This window comes from Schistocerca cancellata, chromosome 3, assembly GCF_023864275.1.
Source record: "Schistocerca cancellata isolate TAMUIC-IGC-003103 chromosome 3, iqSchCanc2.1, whole genome shotgun sequence".
Lineage (NCBI taxonomy): Eukaryota > Metazoa > Arthropoda > Insecta > Orthoptera > Acrididae > Schistocerca > Schistocerca cancellata.
Window position 1 is genome coordinate 546,196,382 of NC_064628.1, and position 12,077 is coordinate 546,208,458.

At 38.0% G+C, this 12,077-nt stretch overlaps 1 protein-coding gene across 1 annotated transcript in view; it reads left to right on the top strand.

The window, feature by feature from the left end:
- LOC126176416 (low-density lipoprotein receptor-related protein 4) overlaps nucleotides 1–12,077 on the top strand; it is a 646,448-nt gene that overhangs the window by 410,749 nt on the left and 223,622 nt on the right. The window contains exon 8 of the mRNA XM_049923573.1: nucleotides 7,516–7,714. Within this exon, the coding sequence (XP_049779530.1) occupies nucleotides 7,516–7,714 (199 nt within the window). The remainder of the gene's footprint in view (nucleotides 1–7,515; nucleotides 7,715–12,077) is intronic.

A 12,077-nucleotide genomic window follows, 5' to 3' on the forward strand; every position in this document is an offset into this window, starting at 1 on the left:
CTCTTAACACTTTCTTTGCAAAACCTTACCTTGTACCTATGCCATTGGTATTCCCTTGTGTCTGATTCATTGTCAGTTTCTTTCCATTTGATCAGATGTGGTGTCAGACCACTGACAATTAACTTATACCATTCTGTGATTTGTCTGGCGTATTTTTGCCACCAGAAGGAAGAATATTTTTGCAGTTTGTCTTAAAATTGCCTCTAGTAAGTCCACCATATACTATACACAAGCTGTTAGGATCAGCACCTTAAGGTGTCAGTTTTATTTAGAGCAGAGAGGCTAGTGTGATGTTGCTGCTTCATGTATTGTTTGAACGCTACAAGAATACATGTGCAGCAGCTCTTGGAAGCAACAGAATAATCAAAAGTTGCAAAATTGTGTACAACTTTGGACCAATATAATGCAGTGACAGAACTCATGGAATACCTCCCAGTATTGTGTCAGACCTCCTTTTGCCTGGCATAGCACAACATGTTAATGTGGCATGGACTCAACAAGTCGTTGGAAGTCACCTGCAGAAATATTGAGCAAGGCTACCTCTATTGCCATCCATAATTGCGAAAGTGTTGCTGGTGCAAGAGTTTGGGCATGACCTGACCTCTCAATTATGTCCCATAACTGTTCGATGGGATTCATGTTGGGCAATCTCAGTGGCCAGATCATTCGCTTGAGTTGTCCAGAATGTTCTCCAAACCTAGTGATGTGTTACATTGTCATCCATAACAGTTATGTCGTTTGGGAACAAAAGGTCTCCAAGGAGCTGAACATGACCATTTCCAGTCAATGATCAGTTCAGTTGGACCAGAGAACACAGTCCATTCCATGTAAACATAGCCCACACAATTATGGAATCACCACGAGCTTGCACCATGCCTTCTTGACAACTTGGGTCCATGGCTTCATGGTGTCTGCACCACACTTGAACCATAGCATAAGCTATTATCAACTGAAATTGGGACTCATCTGACAAGTCCACAATTTTTCCGTTATCTAGGGTCCAACCAATATGTTCACGGGCCGAGGAGAGACACTGCAGGTGACGTTGTGCTATTAACAAAGGCACTCACATCCGCTGTCCACTGCCATGGTCCATCTCCCCACTGTCCTAATAGATACATCCCACATTGATTTTTGCAGTTATTTCAAACAGTCTTCCTTGTCTGTTAGCACTGACAACTCTGTACAAACACTGCTACTTTCAGCCATTAAGTGAAGGCCTTGGGGTATTGTGTTATCAGTGGGCAGGGGTAATACCTAAAATTTGGCATTCTCAGCACATTCATGACATTGTGTATTCAGAGTATTGAATTCCCTAACGATTTCTGAAATGGAATGTCCCATGAATCTAGCTCCAACTACCATTCCACGTTCAGAGTCTGTTGATCCCCATCGTGCGGCCACAATCACATCGAAAACCTTTTCGTGTGAGTCAGCTGAGTACAAAGCACTGTCCTTTTATACGATGTGTATGTGATTCTACCGCCATCTTTATATGTGCATATCACTATCCCATGACTTTTGTCACGTCAGTCTATTTACTTGTCTCAGGGTGCTGCCAACCTTGGCTCAGCATATTATGCATTGAACACTGTCACTATTGCTGCTGTTCTATGTTGTCTTTGCGATGGTGAGATTTGCTTTGATTCTTGTTAACTCAGTGTGTCACACATCCTTATCTGTATTCAAAAGCAGATGAATGGCCAGACTTCATACTGTCTGTAATGATATGTAGTTAAGTTGGCAGCAAGAGAAAACTGTCAGTGCCAGTCGAATACATTCAGTTTGTTTTGATTTCACCCTTGTCAGCCACTGCAGTAAGTGTCTTCAAAGTTTGCATGAATAGTGCTATGCTTAAAGTTAGCAGGAGGTGTGTTGTCAGTAGGCTTCAGAGTAATTGAAAGCAGTTTATCATAGCTTTCTTGCTCATATCCTTGGGCTGATTTTGTTAGTTTCTATATTCATTTGAACCTATAATATTTATGGTATGCTTTAAATACACTGAAGAGCCAAAGAAACTGGTACACCTGCCTAATATTGTGTAGGGCCCCCACGAGCACACAGAAGTGCTGCAATGCGACATGGCATGGACTCGACTAATGTCTGAAGTAGTGCTGGAAGGCCAGCCAGGGTGGCCGTGTGGTTCTAGGAACCATGCGGTTCTGTAACCGTGCAACCGCTATGGTCGCAGGTTCGAATCCTGCCCCGGGCATGAATGTGTGTGATGTCCTTAGGTTAGTTAGGTTTAAGTAGTTCTAAGTTCTAGGGGACTGATGACCTCAGAAGTTAAGTCTCATAGTGCTCAGAGCCATTTGAACCATTTTTTAGTGCTGGAAGGAATTGACACCATGAACCCTGCAGGGCTGTCCCTAAAACAGTAAGAGCACGAGGGGGTGGAGATCTCTTCTCAACAGCACATTCAAAGGCATCCCAGATACACTAAATAATGTTCATGTGTGGGGATTTGATGGCCATTGGAAGTGCTTAAACACAGAAGAGTGTTCCTGGAACCACTCTGTAGCAATTCTGGACGTGTGGGGATGTCACATTGTTCTCCTGTAATTGTACAAGTTCATTGAAATGCACAGTGAACATGAATGGATGTAGGTGATCAGACAGGATGCTTACATATGTGTCACTTGTCAGAGTCTTATCTAGACATATCAGGGGTCGCATATCACTCCAACTGCACATGCCCAACACCACTACAGAGCCTCTACAAGTTTTAACAGTCCCTTGCTGACATGCAGGGTCCATGGATTCATGAGGTTGTCTCCATAGCCTACCCATTCATGTCCATCCACTTGATACAATTTGAAATGAGACTTGTCTCACCAGGCAAGATGTTTCCAGTTATCAAGAGTCCAATGTTGGTGTTCACGGACCCCGGCTTTGTTTTGTGCAGTCATCAAGGATTCATGAGCAGGCCTTCGCCTCCAAAAGCCCATATCAATGTTTCATTGAATGGTGCACATGCTGTCATTTGTTGATGGCATCACTTTGAAATCGGCAGCAATCTGTGGAAGGGTTGCACTTTTTTCATGCTGAATGATGCGCTTCAGTCTTCGTTGGTCTCATTCTTGCAGGATCTTTTTCCAGCCACAGCGATGTCAGAGATTTGATGTTTTACTGGATTCCTGATATTCATGGTACACCCGTGAAATGGTCGTACGGGAAAATCCCCTCTTCATCACTATCTCAGATGCTTTGTCCCATTGTTCATGCGCTGACTATAACTCTAAGTTCAAACTCACTTAAATCTTGACAACCTGCCATTGTAGCAGCAGTAACCAATATAACAATTGGTTCCAGACACTTGTTGTCTTATATAGGCATTGCCGACTGCAGTGTCATGTTCTACCTGTTTACATATCTCTGTATTTGAATACGCATGCCTATACCAGTTTCTTTGGCACTTCAGTTTATGTTCTTGAGGTAAGGTATTTGTATATATGTAAGCCTTGGTCTTGGCAGATTCAATCAACATTGGGGATATATCCCATAGCATTCATTGGCCTTCATATTGGGTTTTCTGCTAATATATTGTTTGAGTCAGGTTTCTGTATAAATTGCACACTGGATGACATTTTCCAATGAACAATTGAAAATGTTCAGCTCATCCATTATGTTCAAAGAGTCTGCAATAGGTGCTTGATATTTCTTTCACTTGGTTGCTGTGTTTTATTTGATGGTTTCATTATCTGGGTGGCTTTGTTGAGTTGATGACAGGCTTTGAAAATAGTATTGGCTTGTGATGACTTGTTATCTATTGCCTGTTGTTAACTTTGTCATTTGTACAAGCTTGGGCTATAGAGGGAGATGTCTTATGAGTGATTTTCCCAAATGTCGTACAAATGTTGGCATGAAGAGTCACAGCCACTACATGGTACCAGCCAAGAAGTGATATAGTGTTTGTTTATTTTCGCTAATATACTGTTTATGTAGTATGTCATGTCATGTATTAGGTTTCCATAAGAACGAATTGTTGGTACACTCCCAGGTACGTGATGACTTTAACATCGAGATAATTATGTGGAGATTTTTTTATGAAAGCAGTCATAAGTATTATGGTCATTCTAGCATGCAGTAACTGCTTCTCATTTTTGTTATTCTGAGGGAGAAAGTCTGTAGGCCACTGACAAAGCTGCATTTGTATATAGACTTAAGCACCAAAGAAAATGATATAGGCATTCGTATTCAAATACAGAGTTATGTAAGTAGGCAGAATATGATGCTGCATTTGGCAATACCTATGTAAGGCAACAGATGTCTGGCACAGTTGTTAGATTGGTTACTGCTGCTGCAATGGTAGGTTATCAAGATTTAAGTTCAGTTTGAATGTGTGCTATAGTTGGTGCAGCAACGATGGGACACAGCACCTCTGAGGTAGCAACGAAGTGGAGATTTTCCCATACGACCATTTCACGAGTGTACCATGAATATCAAGAATCTGCTAAAACATCAAGTCTCCGACATCACTGTGGCCGGAAAAAGATCTGCAAGAACGAGACCAACGACGACTCAAGAGAATCATTCAGCAATGACAGAAGTGCAACCCTTCTGCAAATTTCTGCCAATTTCAATGTTGTACCATCAACAAATTACAGTGTGTGAACCATTCAACAAAAACCATCTATATGGACTTTCGGAGCTGAAGGCCCACTCATGCATCCTTGATGACTGCACAATACTAAGCCTGGGTCCATCAACACCAACATTGGACTCTTCATGACTGGAAACATCTTGCCTTGTGAGACAAGTCTCATTTCAAATTGTATCAAGTTGATGGACGTGTATGGGTATGGAGATAGCCTCATGAATCCATGGACCCTGCATGTCAGCAGTGGACTGTTCAAGCTGGTGAAGGCTCTGTAATAGTGTGGGGCATGTACAGTTGGAATGATATGGAACCCCTGGTGCATATAGATAAGTCTCTGACAGGTGGTACATACATAAGTATCCTGTCTGATCACCTACATCCATTCATGTCCACGGTGCATTCCGACAGACTTGGACAATTGCAGCAGAACAGTCAACACCCCACACATGCAGAATTGCTACAGAGTGGCTCCGGGAACACTCTTCTGAGTTTAAAAACTTCTGCTGGCCACCAAACTCCCCAGACATGAACATTATTGAGCATATGTGGGATTCCTTTTAATGTGCTGTTCAGAATAGATCTCCACCCCCTCATACTCTTGTGGATTTATGGACAGCCCTGCCGGATTCATGGTGTCAACTCCCTCCAGCACTACTTCAGACATTAGTTGAGTCCATCCCACATCATGTTGCGGCACTTCTGCATGTTCTTGTGGGCCCTACATGATATTAGGCAGGTGCGTCAGTTTCTTTGGCTTTTCAGTGTAGATCACATACATTGCTGTGTCAGTTTAGGTTTAAGTTATTTGTGTGTTAACATGGACTGTAATTGTGGAAGTAGTCCGTTTTATGGCTAAACCATCATATTACACTTTCTTAATGAAAAATATGGCAACACACTGACCGTTTAGGCGATTGTATTAAGCTACCGTCCTTTTCTCCTTCCTTATAATGTTTTATACATATCTATGTACAACTTCCCTCTCTGTCAGAAACACTCTGTCAAAGCTTCCTTGCTCATATCCTTGGACTATTTTTAGAATCATTGGCAGAAGTTCTGCTGAATGTGGGATAAAGTGTATACTTTTTCGGGTTGTGATGTTTCCTATGTTGATTATGTTTGTTTCTGAAATTTGCTTTTCTGGTGGGTTATAATTACATGCATATTTTGTGGCTCACCTTATTATTTATTTTTGACCGTGGACACTAAAAAGCCTGTACCTCTTTGGATTTTACAGTAGACACTGGAAGTATAAAACTTTGCATTATATGCAATTGCATAAATCAATACAACGCTTCTCCAAACGATGAACATATTTCTTGCAGTATTGCGCAATTAACTCATAATGATGAACAATTCTTTCTCTGGGAACATTACAATGACTATTAAACCTCAGACAATCAATGTAATTGTCAGCTTAACAGTTTAAAATTAATATGATTCGATGTTGGCTCTCACTCCACTACTCTGACCTGGGGCCACGATATGTGGATTGTGCACACACACTCCTACAGATATTTACTCCTGAGTAGTTACTGCAGTCATTGTCCCACCACAATGATGTGTATCATCCCTCAATATGCCTCACTATATACAAAATAAATAAATAAATTGCATTAGATTAAACAATGGAAAATAAAGGATGAAAATAATTTAAGGCTAACCGAAATCACTTACCAAACAGTAGAAAAATTGAGTTACTTACAGACACACAAAAAAGAATGTTGGAAAAATCCTTATTTAGTTATTTTTCATCAGAATGGTAGGTGCAGGGTTACACAGTATTCATATGGAATGATACATAACACTGCAGTTTTCACAATCTGATAGAAATCAGGAAGCAAGTTAATAGATAAAGTATTGAGGAAGACTTGGAGACACTTCCTGCATTAGAATGCTGGCAGTGTACACATCAATAGGCATTATTAATAACAAGTTGTTTGGTGCTGGTGCTTCCAACAGTGCTCACCAGGACGTTTCTCAGTCTTGCATTATCAAAAACTGGTTAAATTAGGGGGGAAGAGAGAGAGAAGGGTGGGCTTTGGGTGGGGGGGGGGGGGGAGGAGAGGCTGGGAGGGAGGAGTTGTCACATCTCATCGATCTTAATTCATTGCAGCATAAATGGAGTCAGTTATTTCAAATTTACAAAACGTTTCTATTTACATTCTCTTACTATTGGGATGCTGCCTTCAATGTATGCCATAGGAAACATAGTAAGGCGTATAAGTAGCTCTCTCTTTGTGCCAATGTTCTGTTTTGTCATTGTCTAATGCTCTTCAGACTTAACAGACTGAAGCCGAATTATGCTGAATGCTAATAAACTAAGCTTCATTTTGCTGTAGTACATCTCAGTATGACAGAAAGGAGAAGAAAGACAGTTGAGGCTGTGGAAAGATGCTAAAATGATATAGACTGACAGCTGATTCAAAACACGTGCAAGTTTGGTGTACATTTTATATATTTTTAGAGGAAAGACATTTAGTGTTGTAATGTTAAAGTTCCACTTTTGTTATTAAATTCACATCTGATTACATTAAATCACAACCACATCCCCCATCCTAAAAAAAAGTAAGTTAGTAATTGACATACTAAAAAATCTCAAACAATTTGTCTGTCAGTGAATCACAGGCAGTGTGAGTGAGATTGAGACAGGCAACATATAACCCAATTACAGCTAATCTATAAGTCTGGATTAATAATCTTCATAAATATTTAGCTTCGTTCCATTTAGCCACAGAAAGAAGAACATGTTATTCTTTCAATAATGTACAGGAAAGTGTTTACAGATTTGGTTATAAATTTTTTGAGAAGTTTTTATTGTATTCAGGTTAATAATACTGTTGTCACATGTGTGACCTTTGACAAAGTGCATCTTTGACTTCTTACTCTAATATCTGAATTGTCTGTTTCTTTAGAAAACCTGGGTCTGTGATGGAGTGCCTGATTGCTCTAAAGGAGAAGATGAAGCTTTATGTGAAATTACATGTGAAGAGAACCAGTTTCGCTGTGAGAACATCACTTCTGCCAATGATACATCATCCTCAAGAAGTTCTGTTACTTGTATCAACCGTAAACATATGTGTGATGGCAAGAGAGATTGTCCTAAAGGAGAAGGTATACTTATAATCATGTGCAAACTGATTACTCATTTCTGATTAAATAATGTATGATTTGCATTAGAATTGTTTGGAAACATTCTTAATTAGTTACTTGTGTCAGTTTAATGTTCAGTACTTATTTATTGTTACTGTAACTGAAAGAGCTTAGGCAAGATAAATGTTTGTTGAATGGAAAGGAATGATTAACAAGCTTAGCATAGCAGCAGGTATAACAACATTATTATGTTATATTTAGTGCTGAACTGAAGTACGAAAATAGTCTAATATTATGTGAGATACAAATCAGAGGCTTTTTTATTAGATTTAGAAAAGATCATGCAAGTTTAACTTAAGATAAGTTGTGACTTTTCAGGAAATAGTATAACATATGTTTTCACCAGTAATCCAGGTGATAAGTTGTGAACTTTCAGGAAATAGTATAAAATATGTTTTCACCAGTAATCCAGGTACTAGACAGGTGATCAATTAGCCTGTAATGTTACTGACCTTTTACATTGCCTTGTGGTTCTCACTGGTGTCAAAAACCTTCTCGCTTAATTTTAGGTTCATTCAAGTGAATAATGAGACAATAGCACAACACAGTCAAGTTCATCTGTTTTGTTCATTGCATTTATTGCTATAAATCAATGGTGATCAGCTTGTGCTAAGTATTTTTACAAGTTATGATATTGCTGGTTTGGAATTCACGTAATGAATCTATGAGTGCCTTAACAAAGTTTTTCAAGTGGTAACACAGATAATCAACATTGTAACACAGACATGGTAAAACCTAAGATTTATTGCATAGTGAATGCTAGTTTCCAACTTTGAAATCTACATGAAGTTTTAGGTTTCACTCTCGGGCACTGACTGACAAAATCTTCATGCACAATGCCTATTTGTAGTCGTAAGTACTGCATAAAAATATAAATCAACAAAGTACTGACTATTATGTTTCATTCATTAACATAAAAGACAGCAAAATTGAAGGACACAAGCAACAGACAAAGAAGCAAGTTTATTTAACTAGCAGCTGTATAACCAACAAATGACAGAATTGTAGGTACTGTTTTATGGAAAAGCAGTTTTATGTGCACAGGGATCCCCAGAGTTCGCCAATATATTTTGAGAAAGTGAAATTTTCTAATTGGACTAATTAACAAACTAAGAGGCAGAATTCAACAATGGTAAACCCAGGATGGAATGTAAGAACATTATGAAAAGAATAGTTGCTACTCACCATATAGCGGATGTTGAGTCACAGATGGGCGCAACAAAAAGACTGTCAGAGAATGAGGTTTTGGTGTGTGTTCTACCTCTGATGACGGCTTGCTGGCTGAAAGCTCATTTTCTGACAGTCTTTTTGTTGTGCCCATCTGTGACTCAGCATCTCTGCTATATGGTAAGTAGCAACTATTATTTTCATAATATTGTAACAAACTAAGAGGTTATTCAAGTGAAAGTATATATTTTCATAAACAGAAGAATCAGAGTTACAAAACTATGGTACTGAATTTGGGAAATAACCACTTTGTAAAAATGAAACATTCTAGAACATGAAAATTTTGGATACCGTACAAATAACTTTTGAAACATAGAGTTTTTGGAAAAAGAAAAACATTTATTGAACCATGGAGAATGAAGACTTTTAAATGAGGTAAAACAATCTAGAAACAATCAACTATCAGCAACACTGAAAATTTACGTTCACATGTCAAGAAGATGTTTAGATAAGAAACAAATTTCCTACTATCATCAGTAGTTTGAAAACTTTCCTGTGAATAATAAATTTTATTTAAATACTGCTTGAATAACAAATTGGTTATTTCATGTGACTACTGTATATGTGGAAATAAGAAGAGGGGAAGAAGTAATATTGGCATCAGGAGTAGTATAAGAACAAGTAATGTAACCCTACCATGCTCTGTCATGAGCTAGGACTGAATTTTGAGTTGGTGCTGTTGTGGCTTCCAGTAGCAAGTAATTGAGATAAAACTAAAGCAGACTTAAAAACATGTTCATTATATTAAATATGATCCAAGTGTTGGAATAAGTATTGCTAATAGAAACAAATAGAGTATAACAATAGAAGGGGTCTTCATGTTTTTCACTTCTCATTGAGTGGTCAGAAGTGCTACAAATTTAACTCAGAATTTCAAACTTGAGCTTAATACTAAACAGGAGTGATGTACCCACTACTATTCTACAGATTGCCATATAATTATTCCAAAGACTTTCATTTTCTGCTAATACTTGGAAAGGGATCTTATACAGGAAGAGGAAGTACAAAAAAAATGGTATTTAGAAGATTCAAACTCTGATCTGTGTATTCAGATGTAAAATTACCACAAATTCCCAGAATTACTGCAGTGTAAGGTCAGAATGATTTACTCTGTAAAATCAAACAAAGTACTATTCACAGACATTTTCAAGTATCAGTTTCCTTGATTTACTTATTGTTTATAAGACATTAAATACCAATAATCAAAAATAAATTTCTTATTTAATTAATTTTTCTTGGTTTATTGTATGTTATTTAACAGGCATTTCAGTGTTCTGTAAGGCATTACCAAGACAATAAATGTTGCTGATACGTCTGAAGCATTGCACTTGGAGGCATCACAAGGGGCTTCAAACAATTGTCATCATAACCTGAAGATGAGAAGCAGATTCTCCTTTGAAACAGTGTGAAGTTTAATTGACACTGGTATAGAACAAGGTCCGATTTCACCCCTCTACTTAGACCCATGATGTAATATTTCAAGTAGGCAACAAAGTTTACATGAGGTTCTAAGACAACCACAGATAACATTTATTAAGAGGCCTATTCCAGCCTTCATGATCGCGACAACAAAATAGACAGTTAAGGTTGAGAAGAAATGTAGAAAACACACGAAATATTTCAGTCAGCTAATGAAATTAACGTAAAATCTATGAAAATTAGAGGGTTGTGGACAGGAAAAACTAAAAAAACGTCAGTAAAGCTAACATCATTCCAAAGCAACAACAGACTTAGAGAATCACACACATGGATTCCTCTAGAATAAACTGAATGAAAAAGTACAGAAAACACAAAATTGGAGTTTAACCATATGGATGAACTATATGGCTCAAAGGAAGAAAGGGATACTGGACACGCCCCCACAAAACAATGACATAATTGAAAAATAACACACACAAATTCCTCTGGAATAAAGCAATGTATATATGCAAGTGAAATCGCAGTGTGTCATAGACGTATGTAGCTCAAACTAAGACAGCAATACCAGACACTTTCCCAAAAAGCCACCACATAATCAAGAAATGCCACACTCAGATTACTACAAAATAAACTAAACAAAAAAATGCAAATGACACACTAATGGAATCGAATATTTCGCTGAAACTGAGACATGCAACCCAAACACACACCCATAAAAGTAAAAAAAAAAAAAAAAAAAAAATAACACACACACACAAATCCCTCCAGAATAAACTGTAATTGCCATACAAATGAAAAGTAACAAGTAAAAAACCAAAAACAAATAAATAGCCAATAAATACCAAATACTTTATCCCACTCAACTGAACCATTACTACAAACCACATCACAAAAACTAACATCCACCACAGGAGTGAACCACCGGTAAGAGCACTGCCACAAAAAGAACAATCCATTTCTTATACACCGCACTTCCACACACATGCATGGGCAACCATGCACCCGTGCACACACACACACACACACACACACACACACACACACACACACACACACACACACACACACACACACAGCCAAATATTTGTAAGAACAAAAACTATAAATAAAATTACTTCCCATTTCACTGATGACCAAATGAGCTCTGCACTTAGTTTCCTGCCTAACCTCACCTCAACAAATGTGCCACATTACAAAAGCAGCCAAATAATTGTTAAGAACAACGGTATAATCATAATCACTAATATCACTTTACTTGCAATAATTTAAATTATGATCTTAAGTTGCTGCTAAGCCTTACCCTTGCAAACCATGCCAAATACAGAAGAACACACTCATACTGGTAATAAATAAAAATGTAAACGTAATTGGTACTAGCTTAAACTATGCTCTCAGGTTTCACACTAATCACACTTTTGTACAGCACTACATATTTGGAATAAACGGCGTAGTTTACAAACATCGTAGACTTCCTAGTTAACTAAAAAAACCACAGATAATATTTAATAACAGGCTGCTTAAATCCTTTGCAATGTAAACTCATAACGTCACACACGATGTCACATGTCAAAGCAGATGTGCAGAATTGTACTGTGTGCTTGAGCCGTTGACACCATGGCAAGCACCTTAGCTGCAGAATTTGTAATATTTTCAATACTTGAATTATTCTACAGTCTAT